The sequence below is a fragment of the Nanorana parkeri genome, unplaced genomic scaffold (genome assembly GCF_000935625.1).
Source record: "Nanorana parkeri isolate BGI_ZX_2015 unplaced genomic scaffold, ASM93562v1 scaffold551, whole genome shotgun sequence".
Taxonomy (NCBI): domain Eukaryota; kingdom Metazoa; phylum Chordata; class Amphibia; order Anura; family Dicroglossidae; genus Nanorana; species Nanorana parkeri.
In genome coordinates, this window is record NW_017306819.1 from 135,422 (window position 1) to 159,346 (window position 23,925).

The 23,925-nt window shown below is 45.7% G+C and overlaps 1 protein-coding gene across 2 annotated transcripts; it reads left to right on the forward strand.

Moving 5' to 3' along the window:
- The first annotated feature begins 459 nt into the window (after positions 1-459).
- Positions 460-21,053, forward strand: AP3M2 (adaptor related protein complex 3 mu 2 subunit). 2 transcript variants are annotated; one of them, XM_018561942.1, is made up of 9 exons: positions 460-569; positions 8,508-8,828; positions 10,003-10,174; positions 11,139-11,276; positions 12,956-13,041; positions 13,758-13,891; positions 18,587-18,794; positions 18,883-19,027; positions 20,803-21,053. In XM_018561942.1, exons 2-9 carry the CDS (start codon positions 8,556-8,558, stop codon positions 20,901-20,903), a joined length of 1,257 nt encoding a protein of 418 aa, XP_018417444.1. In that variant the 5' UTR covers positions 460-569; positions 8,508-8,555; the 3' UTR covers positions 20,904-21,053. The 2 variants fall into 2 exon arrangements, with proteins under 2 accessions (XP_018417444.1, XP_018417442.1); XM_018561940.1 differs by having other exon boundaries at positions 460-568; positions 8,503-8,828.
- Positions 21,054-23,925: the final 2,872 nt, after the last annotated feature.

The following is a 23,925-nucleotide window of genomic DNA, read 5'->3' on the forward strand; positions in this document are numbered from 1 at the left end:
GTTATCTACAGTTACAACAACGTGCGTTAACACGCGTGTATCCACGCACCTAAACGGGCCATAAAGTGTATACAATTCAATATACAAACAGATCCTTCTGAAATGCTCCACAGAGACATCAAACACAAAGGCCTTTGTGCACTTGGCTCTATGTATGATCCCAACATTAAACCTCCCGGGGCCCCAAGGTACAATAAACCCTACGTTGCTACAATCAGATGCAAGGCGGGCCCCTGAACTTGCAGCATAAATGACTACGGCAGCCTGTGGCTTCCTGGTGACATCCAGCCAACTAGAAGAAGAAGGCCTGACGTCTGCAGGTAGGCCAAGAGGTTCATTGCATGGGGGGGAATGATGCATGGACAGCCATCATAGAGAGGACCAGACCTGAGCACACAATAGTTCCTCTTCCCCCCTCCCAGCACAAAGGCGAGCAGCAGCTGGTGAAGGGAGGAGGAGGAGGAGGGAGTCAGCTGAGAGGGGAGGAAGCATCATATGATACAGAGGAAGGAGCAGAGCTACATGAGTGTGACATTGTATCCCCGGGTACAGGGAGCTCCTATGTAAGGTAAGAGGCCTTCGTTACCATCCATGGTCACCATTATATCATCGCACACAGATGGGTGACCAACATACGCTCAGGATTTCCTGCACCACCTCTCATGGCTGTATACAGTACGTCTGGACTGTACGAGCGCCGACTGCCTATTTTCAGTCATGTGCTCTGGTATACAGGCATCGTAGACTTGTATATACAAGATATGTATTGTCGTGGATGAGCCATTTTGTTGCATCGCTTGACACGGTGACCTCTGGTCCCTGCCTGGTCATGGCCCAGCAAGGCAAAGGCCTCATTCGCAATGGCGGTGACATGCGCTCGTTTATAGGACGCATATACATGGCTGTCATGATTTTCAATGGTCTAATGCATGCTGTGCGTTATGTTAGGGTCACCATGCACATTACAATACAACCATTTTACTAATGCTATGTAATATGAGGACCTGCCTAAACTATCCAGTCAACTTGTATCCAATCAGGCCGGCCCTTGTGCGGCATACTTGTTGGTAGATCTAAGGCTAGGTTCACACCTGCACAACACCCGGGACGCGCGGTCCTGCACAATGCGATTTCCGCGCGGCCCCATTGATTTCAACGGGGTGACATCCGTGCGTCAGTCGCAGAAAAAAGGTGCAAGTACCTTCTTTTTACGATTCACAACGCGTGGCTGCTTTAGCCGCGATCGTGTTCTGAAGCACGGGCGGAATCACGGCGGAAAACTGCGCAATCTGCCCGGTCGCGACTGGGGTGTCATAACAAAATAATGGCACCCACAGTGTGATGGGCTCACACCCTGGCGACTCCTGACCGTGCGGCAATCCGCGCGGACTCGTGCACGATTGCCGCGTGGTGAGGTGTCGCCTAGGTGTGAACCTAGCCTAAGTGCCTGTTCACACGACGTCCATTTTCTGTGCTGACCTGATCCGTACGCTCCTGCACTCAAAATGCATCCCAATGTATCCCTATGTGTTTTATGGGCTACAGTTCTCACGTGTGCAGTCCGTTCAGGTTATGACAGAAAAAATACTGCATGTCACATTTTGTACAGTCAGGAAATGCAAACGCGTCAAAAACGCACTGCACCTAACATACTAACAGCCCCACTCCAACTGGAACGCATCCAAAACGCGGCCAAAGCTCGCGGTATACTTAGACGCCGCAGCCGGGGCGGATCCCGACATCGATGTCGAGATCCGCCCAGCTGCGTGAGTGACAGCTGGCTCTGCCTATCTAGAGGCAGAGCCAGCTGTACCCGCCCCCTACCGTCCATTTTTTCTTTTGGTGTTTTTGTCCTACTCCAATGTGGGAGCGTTGCCCCGTACAGGGGCAGCAATAATGGATCTCTAGCAGTCTCATGTAATTATTATACAGGATTTATATAGCGCCAACAGTTTGCGCAGCGCTTTACAATATAAGGAAGACATTACAATCAGAATACAAGACAAGATGGTAAGGAGGGCCCGGCCCCTGAGGGCTTACTATCTAAGAGGGAGGGGCCAGTGATACATGAGGAGGTGTCTGTGTGGGGATGAATTGTTTGAGAACGTGATGGTACAGTGGTTAGGTTGAGGTGGGATAGGCTTCCCTGAAGAGATGAGTCTTAAGGGATCGCCTAAAGGCAGTCACAGGTCGGCTAGAACTATGAGGTGAGTGGAAATCACTCGCCTCATAGTTCTCCTTTAATTGATCCCAAAAAATGTTTGGGTTGGATTTCGGCTCTGCAGAACGCAATGCGTCTGTATGAAGGTTGCTGAATGTGAAAGTGACATTTCCTTATCAACATTTACTTATCCCATGGGCTGGGCACCGCCGGCTTTCTGTTGACCCGTCAAACCCCAGAGAACACACACATTTTATTGGAAGGATGTGACTTTCATATTCATTTATATGTGAAGGATGAAACAATGTAGAAGTGTAAAAGAGGACCTGTCATATAACACAGAAAGGTCTACCACACATGTAGGTAACCTTAGCACTGCAGCTGCTGTGGAACTACAAATTCCATGAGGCATTGCAAGACTCTGACAGGCATGACTCGCAGATGCATAATAGGATTTGTAGTTTCACCACAGCTGGAATGCCGAGGTTGCCTACCCCTAGTCTACCAGTAACACCACTGCCCCAGTAAATGCTGAACTGCCAGCTATGCATATTCGGACACGGGTCAACATGATCTTGTTCTTGGTCAGGGGTATTCAATCTTGACACTCTAGCGGTGGTTAGCCTACAATTCCCATTCTACCTCTGGGCGTCGTGGCTGTCAGTCTTCATGGGACTTGTAGTTCCCCCACAGCTGGAGTGGCAAGGTTGCCTACTCATGTTTTACATAAATGAAAGCTTGCACTTGCAGAAGACCCTGTTCATACCTGACGTGCGGACACCATGGTATCTTTGATGCTAAAGAGAACAATGGTGGCAATGTTCCCGTTACCCCCCCGCCCCCTTCCCCGCCTCGAGGACATTAATTAGGTCCACCATGATGATACAGGCCTCTAAACATCAGGTAAGCCCGATCAATAGGATCCCATCACATATTGGTGGAATGAGGCACTGTGTGCTGTGTTCCATTCTGAGGTTGTGTTGGTGACATTTAAGTTAAGTGTATCGCTAGTCACATTTTATTTTTATTTTTGGATAGGAAGGTGTTTGAACCCTTGTCGTCAAGTAAGGATGAAGCTATCACACCAACAGAGTTTTTTTTTTTATTAGAGAAGTGGAATAAGAGAGCCAACAAGTTTTGGGGTGTAATGCTTGCCCCAGTACCAGAGGTCAGGGACTATAGCTGGAGATTGTGAGCATCACCTATACAGCCCCCGCTCCCTCAAAGGGGATCTATGGTCAAAAAGTACAAATAAATCTGTATTTCTATATTGGAGTTTCCATAAGTTCTATCCCTCTCCTAATAACCAGATCACTCTAGAAGTTTGTAAACTTAAAGTGACATTAAACCCTCAGATTTTTTAACATAAACCAATACTGTAATGTGCGCCTTACTGTAATCCATGGTTGTTTCCCTTCTCTTTGCTGCTCTTCCTTTTAAATCTGTATCTGTTCTCATGCTGGGCAGAACTTCCGTTTTGCAGCAGACTGCCTTGTCTCTGAAATAGATACATGGTGTCTGTGTATAGGTTTGCAACCTGAGCCAGCACTACAGGAAGAGGCCCTGAGCTGCAAAGGAGAAGTTCTCCCCAAGCATGAGAAGACATGAGGATTTAAAAGGAAGAGCAGCAAAGAGAAGGGAAACGACCATGGATTACAGTAAGGCGCACACTACAGTATTGGTTTATGTTAAAAAATCTGAGGGTTTAATGTCACTTTAAAGGAGAACTATGGGGTCAGTGCTTTTCCCCATAGTTCTCCTAAGGGTAATGGGAGAACACAAACTAGCGTCCTCCCGTCACCCGAAGCTCAGCTACAGCTTGCGGTATACTGAGACGCTGCAGCCGGGACAGATCCCAACATTACTGTCTGGATCCACCCAGCTGCGTGATTGACAGCTGGCTCTGCCTATCTAGAGGCAGAGCCAGCTGTACCCGCCCCCTCCCCCGTCCGTTCCGACAGTCAGCGCTGGAGAATCGGAGCGGGGAGTCGGGGGAATCCCTGCAGGGAGCCGTGAGTGACAGTCACGGCTCTCTGCAGGGATAGATCGAGAAGTGAGCGAGTGAAGGTATGTGTTCGTTCACTTCCCGATCTATTGAGCCGACCTGTGACAGTTTCATTGTCACAGGTCGGCTAGAACAATGAGGCTGCGTGATTTTCATTCCCCTCATAGTTCTCCTTTTAATTATTGAAAATGCCCATAGGATGGACTTCCTCAATGTACTGACACCATTTCACTCAGCCCTGTGAATATGATCCTTCTGGTGTCGCCACTCTAACCAAGCCTGCTGTCCGAACTTCCCACAATCTAACATCATCACTGCTTGCTGGAAGCAATGCATGGTGGGATATGTGGATTTAGTAATCGAGCAGCAGGGAAAGAGGCGTGAAGCACACTGGGAATCCAGAAAGTTGTTGGAAGTGATGGACAGCTTCCCTGAACTTCCTGTCCTGTACAGGATCACAAGGGAGAGCACATTCTCCAGCAGCTGTCTATCTACTAGCAGGGAGAGGAGAGGTGGGAGGAGTAGGGAGCAGGGGGCCATGGAGGCCTTTGAGGACACACACACACAGCTTTCTAGCACACACGAAGGTGGCTCCATATGACTCTGCAAGGGAAAGGATATCAGGACCAGTGCTCAGGGGACCAGCTGATTCTGCAGGAAAACTACACTTTTTAAGATTCAGGAGCAGCATCCATTGTAAGTGATTTCATCAGCATTTGAAAAAGCTTTGACTTTAATATCACTTTGATTCGTGTCTTTTATATCTTCCCGGAGTTCAGCTTTCTGTTCAGTGTTATGATCTTACTTCAAAGATATGCAGAGTTAAATAACATGGTTTAGAGTTCAAGTACTACTCTTTATTGGCAAACTCCAAAGACTGAAAATACAATATCTGGAAGGAGTTATGTAATTTGTGTCAGGCGCGCCCCATGAAGAAATCCGACGTGTTGTGAAATTTGGTGTTTTCAGTCTTCAGAGTTGGCCAATAATCCCATTAACTCCAAACACTCCATCAGTGGTGAGCCCAGCGCTGTACACATTGTTTCTACTCCGTAACGTTGTGCAAACAAAAACTGTTACATTAAAGTGACACTTAAATCTTAAAAATACATTCAGGTCCCTTAAAGGAGAACTATGAGGTGAAATGAGTGAAAATCCCTCCTCCTCAAAGTTCGAGCCGACGTGTGACAATGAAACTGTCACAAGTCCGCTCTATAGATCGGGATGTGAGCGAACACATACCGTCACTCGCTCACTTTCCGATCATCTCCCTGCAGAGAGCGGGGACTGTCAGTCATCACCCCCCACAGGGATTCCCCCGCTCCGATCCTCCAGCGCTGACTGGCGTAAAGGACGGTGGAGGGGGCGGGAACAGCTTACTCTGCCTCTAGATAGGCAGAGCCACCTGTCACTCATGCAGCTGGGTGGATCTCGACAGTAATGTCGGGATCTGCCCGGGCTGTGGCGGTCTCAGTATACCGCAAGCTATAGCTCGCAATATACTGAGCTTTGGGTCACGGGAGGACGTTAGTATATGTCCTCCCGTGACCCTGAGGAGAACTATGGGGGAAAAACGCTTACCCCATAGTTCTCTTTTAATTATTAACAAAATGTATCTTATGTGTGTGTCACTCGGCTGTAGATCCTCCAATCATCTCTGAATTGGTGCTGACACTGTCCTTCCTTCTGGAGAGGGGCTACTTTTGTTCCCCATGGTCCCCATGTGTGTTGTAAAGTAATCACCGCTCCAAGCTCGCTCCCGGGATGGACTACAATCTCAGTACAAATGAGTAAACTAAACATGAGATTGTAGTCCATCCCAGGAGTGAGCTTGGAGCGGTGACTACTTTACAACACACACATGGACCATGGGGAACAAAAGTAGTCACCCTCCAGAAGGAAGGACAGTGTCAGCACCAATTCAGAGATGATTGGAGGATCTACAGCCGAGTGATACACAAATAAGATACATTCAGGTTAATAGTTAAGGGACCTGAATGGATTTTTTAAGATATTGAACTCCTGCATTCACTTTAATCTCCCCCTGCATAGTAGGAACCCTTGGGAAGTCCTTCTGTGGGTGAACTTTAAAGGTTGTGTACGTGGAAATCTCTCCAGGATGTTTATATAAGATTTATAGTAGGAAGCTTTGGAAGCAAATTCAATGTTTACATTTTTTTGTATTCAGCAATTAAAGTGAACATGTGAGTGGTATGAAATGTTTTCTAGTACCAGTAAGACGTATGTGCATGGGTGGCTGTTCAAACAATGCAGCCACAGTCGTCTCCTCCTACAGTACATTTTGTTTTATTTTGGACCGAGTGTCGAGGGATTGGAGCACCTGTGAGGTCTTTATTGCTGTCTGTACCCCTGTTGGAGAGATTCACACTCTCTATCTGTCCTTGTGATTGTTATTCGTGAAAGAAAATCCTACATTTTGGGTTGTCACCAGAACAGAAATAGATGGGAAATCTTCCACTGGGGATACTAGTTCTGTAGACCCAGCTGGCCACCATGGATTTTCCTCTCTTTGGAGTGATTTCCTTTTACTACCTGTTGTGGCTATTGGACAGGAAGTGAAGGGAAATCTCCCCAAAGGGACCTAGATGGCACAATGTAGGTTATTCCAATACCGTACATTGCACTGCAATGCATGGCCGACGGGAGGTGCATTGGATTGCCACTGAAATGAATGGTAACGCAACAAACCTAGCACACAGTACCACAAGCTAGGTGCGTTGTGTGCTAGAGGCACGGTAACGTGTGCATAGCGCTTGTTCCGGTGTGGATGGGCCCTAAATACTTTTATTACTATGTATGACCTTTTGCGGAGATTTCGCCTCACTTCCTATCCCTGTGACAGCAGACAACAAATGAGGACAGCGGTTCTTACTGGGACAGTAATATTATCCTGTCGGAGGTTCCAACTCTTCCGCAGTCGCTCTTCCACAGTCTACTGAACAATAGTAGTTTGTTGCAGTCTGTGTCCCCTCTGGACAGATTTGCCATCACTTCTTGTCCTGGGAGATGAGGATCACAAATAAAAACCTGCTTGAGGTTCCATAATTTCCTTAATTGATGCCAAAAACAGTTTGGGGTTGGATTTCGGCTCTGCAGAACGCAATGCATCTGTATGAAGGTTGCTGAATGTGAAAGTGACATTTCCTTATCAACATTTACTTATCCCATGGGCTGGGCACCGCCGGCTTTCTGTTGACCCGTCAAACCCCAGAGAACACACACATTTTATTGGAAGGATGTGACTTTCATATTCATTTATATGTGAAGGATGAAACAATGTAGAAGTGTAAAAGAGGACCTGTCATACAACACAGAAAGGTCTACCACACCAGTAGGCAACCTTAGCACTCCAGCTGCTGTGGAACTACAGGTAGCACTGATACCGATACTAGTATTGTTGCCGATACTGAGTATTTGGGCGAGTACACGTACTCAGCCAAATGCTCCAATGCCTTCCCCGATACTGGGATTTCCTGTCAGAGGGAGATTTCATCTGAGCGGCAGTGCCGCAAGGGAACATGGAGTCGGCTTCTCGGCCAATAACGTGCCACCTAGCTTCCTGATTGCCCGGGAAGCCGGCTCCATGCTAGCAGAAGTACCGGTGTCGGTACTCGGTATCGGCGAGTACCAAAATATAAATAACGGCACTCCATACTAGATGCTAAAAAAAGGTATCCGCGCATACCTAGTTATGGCCCTCCATTAGACTATATTCAAGACTAAAAGCTCATTGGTTGCAGTCACTGTTCGGCTGACAATTTTCCACCTAGCACCTTCGATTCTTCAATCAAAGTTTATCAAGCCAGGTGGGGCCGATAGGGCCACCTACTGCTCGAATTTCAGCGAAATCACATGGCCATGTCTCTTAAACTTTATCAACAATGTCTACATAATTTTTTACAACAGACCAAGGCTGCCCCCCCCACCTATTTGGTATAACACGAGACTTGAACACTTCTTGATAGTACTACGTACATGGTCCTCATTAGGATAAAGTTGGGTTGTCTCCCCTAACAACTCCTATTTGTTATAACCCGAGACTTGAACACTGTTGTACATGTCTTTCCCCATGAGGGGTTGTTTTTTAGACTACCCAAGGACAGGAACTACGTGGGTTCCCAGTACAGCCATGTGCCTTCAATATGATATCACCATGCCCTACCTAAGATGATGTCATTGGCGCAGTGGGGACCATATAAATGAGGGTCTACTTTGTAGATGACAATACTAAACCATTGTGGGTTTTTTTTTCTTCTGAGGGTCTACTTTGTAGATGACAATACTAAACCATTGTGGGTTTTTTTTCTTCTCCTAGGGCCAGCACCAAGAAGATCATACATTGTTTCTCCAGCCACTACATTTTCAACCATGATCCACAGCCTGTTCCTCATCAACCCTTCCGGGGACATCTTCCTGGAGAAACACTGGAAAAGTGTGGTGTCACGGTCTGTTTGTGACTACTTCTTTGAGGCACAAGAAAGGGCATCCGATCCAGAGAACGTACCACCCATCATCCAGACTCCACACCATTACCTGCTCAGTGTTTACAGGCATTCCATATTTTTTGTGGCTGTCATACAGACTGAGGTGCCCCCGCTGTTTGCTATTGAATTTCTTCACCGAGTGGTGGACACATTCCAGGTGGGACCTTACAATAGTTGGCAGTTTTTATACGTGGAAGTGTCTCAGGAATATGTTTTCTTCTATACAGCCACATGTCAGATATCTTTGTCCAATATGCATAATGCATGTGTCGGCAAAACTAGTTGCTGTGGGCAAAGAGAACCGTTCTTTCTTTCAGATGCTTTCAGTTAAAATGTATGTGTTCCTCCTCCGTGACAGGCAGAAACTGTTGTCTGCACACATTTAGGACGTGTTCAGACCTACTTACTAATCTGTGCACTTATGTGAAAGGTAAAGTGTATTGTAACTCAAAGAGACCCTGTCCCCAGACCATTTATTTCAGCAACAATCTTCCCATAAGATTATATGTGCATGTAATATATATTTTATGTTATTTGCCTGTGAAATACTCCATTGCGTAGACATCCAACAGCCTTGAGATGTCAGCAGCCCCAGCATGCTCAGAGCTATCACTCAAGTGACACTCTATGGTATTCCCCTTTTGCTCCTCCTCTGGCAGCTATGTAAAATGCTATGAAGGGAGGTGAGAGGTGGAGGAGCAGGGCCAGCCCAGACAATGATTGACACTCCTAGAAGAGGAGAGGGCCATGACAGAAGGGAGTGGGAACTGTAGCTTTGCTAGGGAAGTGACTCTTCGGAAGTGGATCAAATTCCCTATAAAACATTCAAAGGCACATTGAAAGCAAATAAACAAATCTTTATTGAAAGAAAACATGCTGCAAGTGAACACATCATATACTTGAAATGAATGTGTTTTGCCTTGATCCAAGGGATCCAAGGCAAAAAGACAGCCAAAGTGTGCCGTCCTTATGAACTGTGAGCTAGTTCAGCACCATAAACTGCAGGTTCTGCTCTTTTTTTTTTTGCCCATCCCCTTCATGTTGAAGCACCTGACACGGCCTCTTCCTCTGCCTACCTCTTGGTCCTGGTCCTAGCCACTAAGCCACTCTCCGATACTATTTTACTAGTGCAGAATACAGAATGCCAACTACTGATTGGTTGCCACAGACAGAGAAATAATTTTCCGTTGCCTACATTTTAATAAATGAGATGTGCTGCAGCTGTGATCAGCATCTGGAATAAACCTACCTACCTACCCATAACCAAATCATGGTATCAGGCATTTGACTTGTCTGGCCGTCTAACTATATCTTTGCTCTCATTTCTGTAGGATTATTTTGGTTCATGCTCAGAAGTTGTCATCAAAGAGAATGTTGTGGTCGTCTATGAAGTTCTTGAGGAGATGCTGGATAATGGATTCCCTCTTGCCACTGAATCCAATATATTGAAGGAGCTTATTAAACCTCCCACTATACTGCGCAGTGTGGTGAACACCATTACAGGTACCAGGTTTTGTCTTGTTGTACTATAAGCAGTTCTGTCCTATGTGGGAATTGGGAGTTCCCGGTCAGGTCTTTACTGCTGCCTGCAACCTGATGGGTAAATATCTCCACCCCCCACTGGCCTGAGGTCCTCTCTATATACAGTACCTAGGGAAAATCCACTAAACGGTTGCAGCATACCTCTTTTTATACACAAATACCTGTGACTTTTCACTTTGGCCATACAGATAACTATGGCCAAGGAAAAGCCAACCCCTTTCTCTCATGGCCCTGCCAAGAGCATGAGCAAGACTTCATGCAGGAGTCCAGCACAGTATTATAATCCCAACAGTGTCTCAAACCTTGCCCCATTGCACCTTTTGGATCGCCCCGTTTCACCTTTTTTGGATCGCCCCGTTCCACCTACAGTATTTGGATTAGGTTCCTCTTTAACAGCCTAAAGGCCTTTTTATACATATTACATAATGGATAGAATACAAGTGCCTATACTTCCCACAAAGAGCTTTCAGTCAATCTGCTTTTTCTCTTAGGTGCACTTGACAATGACGGGTGCACTCTAATTGGTTGTTTTGGGCAACACAGATCAACCCTACAGTGGGACTTTATTACCACCTTGGTTTCCCAAAGCAATAGAACAAGGCTTAATAATAAGACCAAGAGAAAAATGGAACAAACACACATCATCCAATCAAAATTAATCACTGGTCCAACCATTAACCTGGAATCTGATTAGTTGCTCTAGGTTACTGTACTGTGCACATTGTTGCCCCTTGGTGCTAAATTTTTATATTGCATCTGATTTCATCTCTTAACACTTGGTAATCTTGTATACTTGAATTTTTGTTTTGCCGGTTGACACAGAGATTCAAAAGGGAGGATCGCTAAGATGACATTTATGCAAATAGCGAAATATAATATATATTTTTTTATTCATCTTTGCATTTGTTCTTGTGTTTGGTTGCAGGTAGCTCAAATGTGGGTGACCAGCTCCCTACAGGCCAGCTCTCCGTGGTTCCCTGGAGGAGAACGGGAGTCAAGTATACCAACAACGAGGCATACTTTGATGTCATAGAAGAGATAGATGCCATCATTGACAAATCAGGTCACTGCTTAATATGTAACTTATCAATATTTTAATAAGGTTACAGTGTCCATACAAAAGTCTAAATATAGCAAGTGTAGTGGTCATTCTAAGGATTGTATGAAAATGAAAATCCACAGTGAATTAGTGAAAAGATCCCAGTGGGGACCCAAATGAGATGGTCACATTGCTTCACACTAGCTGTTCTTGGTAGAAACGAGCCCTTCCATGGCCTTCTTAAACCATAGAAACAAGTGGTCCATACAACATTGAAGCTGTAAGATAATCTCTGTACCACTACCACCATCTGGACACATACAGCGTGGACACAGCATTGAAGCTCTGTATATCTGTGATTCAATAGCAGCAAGTGTGTGTGTCTATGGCTTCCCCCATCTCTAAGGTCTCGTTCATGGGGATGGCAAGAGGACAGTAAAACCAATAAACCAATTAAAACCAGGTTGATCTGCTGTTTTACTATCTCCTGGTCACCTGCTGCAATGCCGGCCATTTGTTTTACCAAGTGCCCCTAACTTATAACCAAGATGCCTATCCAATGGCTTGATTGCTTTTTGAGCTACTGGTCCAGAAAAGTGAATTCAGAGGCAGCCAGACAACCAGCTTTTGCTGGAGGGGTCAGCAACAGCAGCCACCATATTTCCTTACAGCATATGTGACCGCAGATTGAAAAACAGCTTGCAATGCCAGGAGGCAGCAAACAAAGCGAGCAGAGTACTGTCATGTATTAAAAAGGGAATGTACTGTAGAGACAAAGCAATAATGTTGCCACTTTATAGATCGCTGGTTCAGCCTCATCTGGAGTATGCGGTCCAGTTTTGGTCACCAATCCACAGAAAAGATGTCCTGGAGCTGGAGAGAGTCCAGAGAAGAGTAACTAAGCTAATTAAGGGGATGGAGGACCAAAGCTATGAGACAAGGTTGCTAACTTTGGACTTGTTCACGCTTGAAGTGAGCAGATTGAGAGGGGACATGATTTTGATGTACAAAATGTTGGGTGGTGATGCAGTAAACTCCCAAACAAGGACTAGAAGCCACCACCTAAAACTGGTGGAGAAAATATTTAACCACAAGGGATGTAGGTGATTCTTTTCAGTCAGAGTGGTAACATTTTGGAACTCTCTGCCACAAGCAGTGGTATCGGCAAAGAATATTGATTCATTCAAAAACCAATTGGATACCATCCTAGGAGACCGTAACATACAGGGGTACAGGTACTCTTAAATACTAGACCAAACAGGGACTCTTATACGCACGCACAACACACACATAAAGGTTGAACTTGATGGACCTGTGTCTTTTTTTCAACCTCAAATACTATGTAACCTATACATAAAAATAAAAGTTATCTGCTGCCTGTCACATGAGAGTCCATAGTGTTGTCTTACAATGAATACATTAGTCAGCAGGGCTAGGATTTTGGGAATTGTCCCAGATACCTGCGGATAGGAAGGTTTGGAATTCTGGACAAGGTTGAGTTCCACCTGTTCAGGATTTGGGTATACCAGCAGTTATTGACAGTTTCGTACTGGCATTTCCGTGAAAGTTTAGCAGGTATACCTGAGTGACATTGAATTTAGCTAACCCATGATTATGGTAAATTAGGAGCTTTGTTTGGCATTTGTGTCTACTATGAGTGTACAAATATATGAGCCACCCTAACTGTCCCTTCCCTATTCCAGGCTGCACAGTGACCGCTGAGATCCAGGGTGTGATAGATGCCTGCGTAAAACTGAGCGGGATGCCGGATTTAACCCTCTCCTTCATGGTATGTGGCAGGCAGAACAGTCATTAGAATAGCTGATGGAGAAAAGCCATTAGCCAACTTACCAGTTCCAAGGCAGTTATCTACCTGATGGTTAAAAGAGTTGTAAATTCCCAGCATATCCTCTCCTGTTATAACATCAGCATTGTAACTGGAATACATACTAGAGTTGTTTTTCATAATGCAATCAAAGCTCTATGAAGCTACACAGTCCATGATTCAGGACAGATGTGGGGAGCTCTGTGGAGCTGCATAGACCCACCTAAAGCACACCTGAGGAGGGTTTAGGAAGCAAACCCACACATGGCACATGTGAGGAAGAATGCGAAGTTGCATAGTACAGGATTCAGGAAGTAGACCCACCCAAAACACATGTGAGTAGCTGTGTGAATTCCGAGTAGTAAATTGCATAGAGCCCAGATTAGGGGACATTGATTACAAACTCTCTTTAGCATGGGGTGTTTACTGAGTAGCATTTGTAGTTCACCTAATGCTTTCACGTGTCTGGAGTTGCCCTTTCACACTAATGCCATTTAAATCCATCCATGAAAATGAGATTCAATAAAAAATTTCAACCAATAACAAATCAATCTCACCAATGACAGCAAATACTTTACAATATTACAGGAAACGGCAATGAAGTTGTAAATGATCCAATGATTTGCCTTCAATTCTCTAAGTTAAAGATGTGTTTGTTTTATCTCTCTCTCATTTCCCAGAATCCTCGCCTCCTGGATGATGTCAGTTTCCACCCCTGTGTACGTTTTAAGCGATGGGAATCCGAGCGAATTCTGTCTTTTATCCCCCCAGATGGCAACTTCCGCCTGCTGTCCTACCATGTCAGTGCTCAGAAGTAAGGAAGGGAATCAGACTAGGGCCATAGGGACCACCATGTTCAAGATTCCAGAGAATACTAAGAATTCTTTTTCATATTGAAACCTACACCGATCAGCCATAACATTGTGACCACTGAGAGGTGAAGTGAATAAAATTGATTATCTGGTTACAATGGCACCTGGAAGTGAGTAGGCTATATTACAATGGCACCTGGAAGTGGGGGGGAGGATATATTACAATAGCACCTGGAAGTGGGGGGGCTATATTACAATGGCACCTGGAAGTGGGGGGGGATATATCAGGCAGGAAGTGAACATTTTGTCCCTGAAGTTGATGTGTTGGAAGCAGAAAAATGGCCAAGTGTAAGGATTTGAGGGACTTTGACAAGGGCCAAATAGTGATGTCTAGACGACTGGGTCAGAGCAACTCCAAAACTGCAGCTCTTGTGGGATGTTCCCGGTCTGCAGTGGTCAGGACCGACCAAAAGTTGACTTGGTCTCCGAATTCTCCAGATCTCAATCCAATCGATCATCTGTGGGATGTGCTGGAAAAACAAGTCCGATCCATGGAGGCCGATCACCTCACAACTTACAGGACTTCAAGGATCTGCTACTGACGGCTTGGTGCCAGACACCACAGCATACCTTCTGAGGTCTAGTGGAGTCCATGCCTGGACGGGTCAGGACAAAGAGGACCTACTCAATATGTGGAGGGTGGTCATAATGTTATTGCTGATCAGTGTAAATGCCCCTTTATATATTTACTCCTAGTATGTCAATGGACAACATAAATCATATGTCGGGTCATAAAAGAAACCAGTTAGGTGAAGGATTTTCATATAGGAGGAAAGTTTGTTTTTCAATAGGAATTGTAATCTTTTATATTGCTTTTTAGATATACGTGTGGAAGAGATCAGTTTAGTAGTAAATGGTGAGTTTTGGTAAGTGGCAACTTCTCATTGGGAAGTAGGTTAGTTGTTAGGATGTAGTTGAGCTTGGGTTCAAAGAGTAAGGACAGGGAGGGAATCAAGTGTTAGGTTTAGATTATGTGTTCAAGGTTAATTTTATAGTTTTGGGTTTACATTTAAGCATCGGGTTTACTGTTTTGGGTTTTTTTTTTGTCTCGATTTTATATTTCAGTTCTAGAAGGTAGGTTAAAGTGCAACTGAAGCCATTCAATTTTTTTTCCTTTAAGGTTTGATGGAGAGGAATTAGACCCCCTGCTTGGTTTTTATTTTGCTGTCTTTGTCCCCGTTAGGGCGATTCACCCTCTCTATTTGTCCTGGTGACCGTTATCACTGAAAATGAAAGAAAATCCCAAATTTTGGGGTGTCACTAGAACAAGAATAGATGGGAAATCTTCCAATGGGGACCTTAGTTCTGATGACCAGCAGGGATTTCCTTCTCTTTGGAGGGATTTCCTCTTGCTTCCTGTAGTGGCTATCAGGCAGGAAGTGAAGAGAAATCTCCCCAATGGTACACCGATGGCAAAAAAAAAGCTGACGGGGGGAGAATCCCTGCATGGAGCCGTGAGTGACAGTCACGGCTCTCTGCACAGACAGATCGAAAAGTGAGCGAGCGACACTTCCCGATCTACTGAGCCGACCTGTGACAGTTTCATTGTCACACGTCGGCTCAGATTATGAGGCTGAGTGAAAATCACCCCCCTCATAGTTCTCCTTTTTAAATTTTAGGGTTATTGTAGTACTAAACTCTCCAAGGGCCCAATGTGGCTGTATTCTAACCTATCAGGGAAACATTCCCCAGTAAATGTATACAGCATATACTGTATGCTGGCAAATACAATTAGGGCTCTTTAATGTTGCCAGTTCCAAATTGCAGAGGGACACTTCCCAGAACTTCCAAATTCGGGAGTGCTCATTGTCGTGTCAGGTGCCTCACCTACCATTTGTCTCTGTGTATGCATGCCTCCTGCATCAGGACGATGTATCCCATGATTACTGGTACCTAGCCCATACTACACATGCATGTCTGCTCGATCTGCATTAGGGAGCCCCCTGCACCCAGGCATTACTGTGCATGTGTGCCCGATCCTTCCTAGTCCTTGCTGGGAGCGTGCACATAAGCTCACATCAGCATTCATGGCAGTGCAGCCACGGCTTAGGTGGCTGTACCATAGGAATAGACTTTGCAGATTGTGCTGCGAACACAGGCTGCAGAGACAAAAGGGACAGCAACAATACCAGCACATGGGTTATAGTACATATTCAATTTGCTACGTACTAGTAAGTGTGCCTTACTGTAATCCATGGTTAGTAACACTTCAATTTTAGGTGACATATTATGTATTTAAGGCTAGAGAAGTGTATCTAAACCCAAGAAAACAAATTAAACGTATTGCAGCTCACCAGTCCTTAGATAAGGTGGCTGCATTAGTTTTCTTTTAAGCTTTATTTTCACCTGGTGATCCTGCCAGTGACGCACTTCCTTTTCTAGGATGACAACACCCACTCATCATACTATATAGGGACAACCGAAAAACAAGATAGATCTACAAAACCCCGCCCCGTTCCTATTCTCCCTAGAGGAGCCAAGTGGTTGGCTGGATATTGACAGTCCTTTTTACTTTACCAGCTTTAAAGCCTATGGCAAAAACTGTGACTGGAGGGAGGCTGAAAACAGACTTTTCCGCTAAAGTTCTTTGTAGTAACACGCACACGTTACTGCAATGCGTGTCATGTCAGGCATCCCGATGCAACTCCAATGCACATACTGTATGTTGCATGCAGACCACAACACAGTATCGTGCACAGTTGGCAAAAATGGTTCATGTCTGGGGGTTTTTAGGATGTTTTGGTGCATTTTGATTTTAAGGAGCACATTTTCTTTTGAATGTTAATGAGGGGAAAACACACACACACACACACACACACACACACACACACACACACACACACACACACCTTAACGCAACGCACCATGATACCAAGGTGTAAGTAAATCCTGAATCTTTCTGTTGATGAAAATGCAGCAATATTTCTGTCCAGCAGGTGGCGCAGTAGGTTACCTCATTGTACAGTTACTTGTATTGTAGTGTGGAATATTATTATTATAGAGGATTTATATAGCGCCAACAGTGTGCGCAGCGCTTTACAATATAAGGAAGACATTACAATCACAATACAATTCAAGACAGGATGGTAAGGAGGGCCCGGCCCCTGAGGGCTTACAATCTAAAGGGTGAGGGAGGTGATACATGAGGAGGTGGCTGTGTGGGGATGAATTGTTTCAGAATGTGATGGATCAGTGGTTAAGTTGAGGTGGGATAGGCTTCCCTGAAGAGATGAGTCTTTAGGGAATGCCTATAGGCAGTCAAGGTGGGCGACAGACAGGTTGGGGTAGAGAGTTCCAGAGGATGGGAGAGACTCTAGTGAAGTGAAGAGCGGAGGGGATGGTTAGGGTGATACTTTGACACCAGGTTGGAGATATAGCCGGGGGGAGAGTTGTGGATGGCTTTGTAAGCGATTGTTAATATTTTGAATTTTATCCTTTGGGCGATTGGAAGCCAGTACAGGGATTGGCAGAGGAGGGCGGGGGATGGAAGGCAGTACAGGGATGGACAGAGGGGGGTTGCAGACACTGAGCGGTTGGTTAGGTGGATGAGTCTGGCAGCTGCATTCATGATAGACTGAAGGGGGAGGAGCCTGTGTAGAGGTAGGCAATGAGGAGGGAGTTACAATAGTCAAGACAAGAGATAACAAGGGGGTGGATGAGTAGTTTAGCGGTCTCATTGGTGAGGAAGGGGTGTATTTTGGAGATGTTACGAAGGTGAAGGCGGCAGGATTTGGATAGTGATTGGATGTGGGGAAGAAAGGTGAGGTCCAAGTCACTGTAGAACACACTGTAAAAGTTGCTAAGTGTTTTTTGCCACCTAAACATAATGCAGGGAATTTATCATAGCAATTGCGAGTGTTTGAACTTGCACGGAAAATATTTGATGCACTTTGCGCCAGATTTATGATGCTGGTGTAATGTTGTTCATAAATGAGGTTAATTAGACTCCAGGAAAGAAGACTTGTAACTCCAGGCAAAAAGCTTAAAGTGACATTAAACCCTCAGATTTTTTAACATAAACCAATACTGTAATGTGCACCTTACTGTAATCCGTGGTAGTTTCCCTTCTCTTTGCTGCTCTTCCTTTTAAATCCTCATGTCTTCTTCTCATGCTTGGGAGAACTTCCCTTTGCAGCCGAGTGCCTCTTCCTGTAGTGCTGGCTCAGGTTGTGAACCTATACACAGACACCATGTATCCATTTCAGAGACAAGGCAGTCTGCTGCAAAACAGAGGTTCTGTCCAGCATGAGAAAACATGAGGATTTAAAAGGAAGAGCAGCAAAGAGAAGGGAAACTTCCATGGATTACAGTAAGGCGCACACTACAGTATTGGTTTATGTTAAAAAATCTGAGAGTTTAATGTCACTTTAACTGTTGCTTCTTGAAGAAGTGGTCATGTGGACTTCTTAACTTGTAAATGGTTTCTTAGGTGATGTTCCAGTTTCGGTCAGCCGCAGAACAAGTGCAGATGAAAACAGGTGCAAAAAACATGCAATTGAAAAAGTAGTGCGCGCTGAGGTGAACACAGGGGCACATGTTAAAAGACAGGTTTGCACATTAAAAAAAAAAATGATCTAAGAGGCTAAAACTGTCGCAGTTGCTTTGATAAATTCCCCCCAATGCGTTCTGTCTTACAGCTTGGTGGCTATTCCACTCTATGTAAAGCATGCAATCAGTTTTCGGGAAGGCACCAGCTCGGGGCGATTCGAGGTGACGCTGGGACCTAAGCAGAGCATGGGTAAAACCGTGGAGGGGGTGACCCTTACCGGACAGATGCCAAAGGGGGTCCTTAATATGACACTCACCTCATCTCAGGGGACGTATGTCTTCGATCCAGTGACCAAGGTGTGTGCCCAGGGCCATGTGAATACCACTGCATAACATAGCCGCATATGCACAAACTCATTACACATTTTATCATCCGATTCCACAGTTGTTGTCATGGGACGTGGGGAAAATTAATCCTCAAAAACTTCCCAGTTTGAAAGGAACCATGGTTCTCCAAGCTGGATGCTCCAAGCCGGATGAAAATCCAACGCTGAACCTTTATTGCAAGATCCAGCAGCTGGCGATCTCAGGTATGCATTGTATTCTCTTCTACCTAGACGTGGCCGGCTTTATTTAGTGATAAAGGGGAAAGTCTATGGAGTCTTTATAATAAAAAAAATTTGCTTAGCTATTCATCCAGCGAACTGCATGTACATTCCTTCTGTGTGACTTAACCAGATTTCATGAAAATGGGGCCAATTGAATTGAATTCTCTTCTGGTCGAATGATCTTCAAATGGGCCGTAGTGAATGGCGAAAGTACCCCATTATGGCCACCAGAGGGGGCTGAGGATCATAGGAAACAACTGCATGTTAGTAACAAGAGATACAATGTAACAATTTTAGAGAAGAAACTATGTCGCCAGCAAACCTCAATCCTCTTGCAGTAAAAGCACCTTTGTTGATGTTTCAGAGCCACCAGGGGGTCCCTTCATCTTTCACTTTTAGGCTAGGTTCACATCTGAGCGATCCGTGACCGCGCGGCAATCCTGCACAAAGCCACACAGATTGCTGGGCGGTCAGCGAGCTGTCCACCACAGTTGATCGCGCTAGCGGTGGCATTATTTTCTAATGGCACCTCAGTCCCGCCTGGCGGATCACGTTTCCCGATGCGATTCCGCCCGTGCAATTGAACACAATCACAGCTAAAAAAGCAGTGTGTCGCGTGTCGCAAAAAAGGGAAAAGGAACCTTTTTTCAGTGATTACCGCATGGATGTAACCCCATTGAAATTAATGGGGCTGTGCGATGACTGCTGTGTGCACTAGCACACGATCGCGCGGTCCTGGGACGTGCATCCCGGATATCACTTAGAACTGAACCTAGCCTCAAATGGTGAAGACAAAAATAATCTCTAATATACATTACCTGCACCTGTTAACCATCATTTTGTGATATGCATCTGCTGCAGAGAAACACTGTGTTTGAATATATATTCACTATATTGCCAAAAGTATTTGGACACCTCTCCAAATCATTGGATTCAGGTGTTCCGTGACATTTCCTTGCTACTAAATATTCCGCGGTCACCTGTTACTGGTATTATAACAAAGTGGAGGCAACTGGGAACAACAGCAACTCCGCCAGGAAGTGGTAGGCCACGTAAAATGACAGACCGGGGTCAGCGCATGCTGAAGCACACAGTGCGCAGAAGGCGCCGACTGTCTGCAGAGTCAATAGCTACAGACCTCCAAACTTCGTGTGGCCTTCAGATTGGCACAACAACAGTGCGTAGAGAGCTTCATGGAATGGGTTTCCATGGCCGAGCAGCTGCATCCAAGCCTTACATCACCAAGTGCAATGCAAAGCGTGGGATGCCGCGGTGTAAAGCACGCCGCCACTGGACTCTAGAGAAGTGGAGACGTGTTCTCTGGAGTGACGAATCACGCTTCTCTGTCTGGCAATCCGATGGACGTGTCTGGGTTTGGCGGTTGCCAGGAGAACGGTACTTGCCTGACTGCATTGTGCCAAGTGTAAAGTTTGGTGGAGGGGGGATTATGGGTGGAGCCAACTGAATATTGAACCCTACGGACTAAGACTGGGATGCCATTAAAGTTTGTGCGTGTAAAGACGTCCCAATACTTTTGGCAATATAGTGCATCTCCTTGTGCAGAAAATGTACAAAAAATAAGCGTGGCAATACAAAGTAATTTAATAACATCCTAATGACCTTTCCTCATGCCAGAGGTAGGTGATCTGTGGCTTTCCTTCAGCTAGCACGGCATGCTCGGACTTGTAGTTTCACCCAGATTGCAGCCAGGCTGTGTTATATCATCTGATTATAATGCTGTTTTATCCCTCCTGCAGGTCTGAAGGTGAACAGACTGGACATGTACGGTGAGAAGTACAAACCCTTCAAAGGAATCAAATACATGACCAAGGCTGGCAAGTTCCAAGTCCGAACATAAAGGGGGCTCTGCTATCCAAAGGATCTCCCCCCCAACGCCTGTGAAGTGTGCAGCCATCTCTGGCGCTCATGCTGCTTTGCTCCCATGTAAATAAGCGGAGGGTGTGACCTGCTGTGTGCGTTTCTAGATAACACATAGAGGCTGTGTCATGTTGTATGGCAGGATAGTTTTGTATGGAGACAACATGGTGTGCGTGGGATATATTGTGTGAGTATGGATGAATCTATACCAGGGGTGGGCAACTCCAGCCCTCCAGCTGTAATCTAACTACAGATCCCAACATGCGTCTGCCACTGCGAGTCATGCCTGTACCTGCCAGTCTTGCAATGCCTCATGGGTCTTGTAGTTTTTACCACAGCTGGGGGGCTGGAGTTGCCCACCCCTGGTATAGATTCATTAGGGACCAGACAATACCAGGTTTTATGTAAACTTGTTCAATTAGCACCTACAACATGTGGACGTCCTGAAACTTGGCCTGGATGCTGTGCACTCTGCTCCCCCTGCTGGAATGTCTGCATACTGCATGTGTGTAGGTGATTGAGTGAGTCCTTTGTCCTCAGTGTATGACTACTATACCTGACTACTAAAGATCATAGAAGACTGTCTAATGCATGCTGAGTAACACTGGAGCAAAGCAAACTATGAACCCTGTTTACTGTCCACTATGATTACTGATGCCACATATTGTTGTTTGATCTAATCTGCAGCAGCTGGACCTTCCGATGGCAATCCCAATCCTTCTTCCTGGTTCTTCAGCCAACTTGACTGGCCAGGCCAGGATGCCATAAGTCCTGCATGCACGCACACACACACGATTTGGGGGTCAAGTTATTAAAAAAAAATAAAAATGCATAGCTATTCATTCAGCAAAACTGAATGTACATCTACATCAAATTAACCAGTGGGGATTAGCAAATAGATATAAGCATTGCCACTGTGGGTATTGTGGTGATAGCAATGGTTACACTAAAGTAATATTAAAGCCAAATAGTTTTTTTATTTCTCCTTTAAGGAGACCTTCCTTTGCTGGAGGATGTTTTTTTTTTTTTCAAAAGTACTTCTGTCCTCGTTTTCTAGTATGTCCCCCGCCATGCTCTTGCCCCCCGCCCCCTGCACGGTGCCACCATCGTTCTAATGGAGGCACCCGTGCACACTCGTCCCTGCAGCGGCTGTGTGCGTCCATGGAAACACACAGCCCTGTGGCAGGCCACACCCCTTCTCTCTTTGATGGCAGATGGAGCCTATGGCTCCTCTGCCATCAGTATCCTCCCCCACAACCCGGAGGTTCGGGGTACGGAGGATCGCTTCGGGACCGGCGGCGGGGACGAGCGCAGCTGAGAGGTAAGTCTGGAGGGGACTCTGGTAAAAAAAAAAAAAGGTCCTGGGCTGTTTTTACCCTAATGCAGAGAATGCATTAAGGTAAAAAACGCCCAGACCTTAATACTACTTTAAAGGAGAAATATGGGGTCAGGGCTTTTCCCCATAGTTCTCCTTAGGGTAACGGGAGGACACAAACTAGCGTCCTCCCGTCACCCTAGGCTCAGTATACCGCGAGCTACAGTTCGTGGTATACTGAGATGCCGCAGACAGAGCGGAACCCGATATCGATGTCTGGACCCGCCCAGCTGCGTGAGTGACAGCTGGCTCTGCCTATCTAGAGGCAGAGCCAGCTGTACCCGCCCCCTCCTCCATCCGTTCCGCCAGTAAACGCTGGTGGATCGGAGCGTGGAATCCAGCCCCTCCCCTGTCATGGCAGAGAGCCGTGACAGGATCGAGAGGTGAGCGAACGCCTGTATGTGTCTGCTCACCTCCCGATCTACTGAGCAGACCTGTGACAGTCTCATTGTCACAGGTCGGCTAGAACTATGAGGTGAGTGAAAAGCACCCCCCTCATAGTTCTCCTTTTAATCTCCTCACTTCCTCCAGTGTTCTCTGGAATTGTTACCTTGTATCTCTTGTTACAAAGATGTATTTATTTCCTTTGATCTTTAGCTCCATCTAGTGGCCGTAATGTGGTATTTTCCCAATTCGCTCAATGAGGCCTGATTCACACTTAGGCGGCACTGTTCTTGTGCGTTTCTGCAGGCGTTAGCAGCATGCGGTTATTTGCGCGTTGTGCACATTTTTAATGTGCGTACATAAAGACCTGGGTTTTGACTGGCAGTTCATGAACCATTACAGGCAATGGAAGAACGCGCGTTTTAAACGCACAAAAACTGCTCACGAACATGTGCAACATGCTTCCGCCGTGCATTTTTGGCCATTTCCAATGAAGTCTACGGGGCAAACTGCCCGAAGAAGCTCCGGTACATTTTTGGGCGTTTGGCATTTTTCTGCTCAGGTGTGAACAAGGGACACTGAACATCATGGGATTTCTTGTGTTGGGCATTTTAAACTGCTCAAAAACTCCTAGGTATGAACCAGGCCTTAATTATCCTCATTTTACTACTGCCCATAATATTTGAAGCACATTCGACCAGAAAAGAAAATTACATAAGAACATTCAAATTTTCCCCATTCTCACAACAGCTGGTTAATTCACATAGGAAAAATGTGCATGCAGTTTCGCTGGACGAATAGCTATGCGCATATTTGAATATAGAGACCTCATAGTGTGACTGCAATAACAATCCTTCCTGTTGGGAAGTTTTCATATTCAGGGCAAAGTTCCGCTTTAACTTTCAACTGAATTCAGCAGAATTGGCAATTGGAAGATTCACTTTCTTCCTACAGGACACTTTTTAATTTAAAGGAGAACTATGGGGTCAGGGCTTTTCCCCAATGGTCACAGGAGAACACAAAACTAGCGTTCTCCTGTGACTCAAAGCTCCGTATATAGAGAGCTACAGCTCGCGGTATACTGAGACGCCGCAGCCGGGGCGTATCCCGACATTACTGACTGGATCTACCCAGCTGCGGGATTGACTGCTGGCTCTGCCTATCCAGAGGCATAGCCAGCTGTGCCCGCCCCCTCCCCTGTCCATTTCGCCAGTCAGCGTTGGAGTATCGAAGCGGGGAGCCG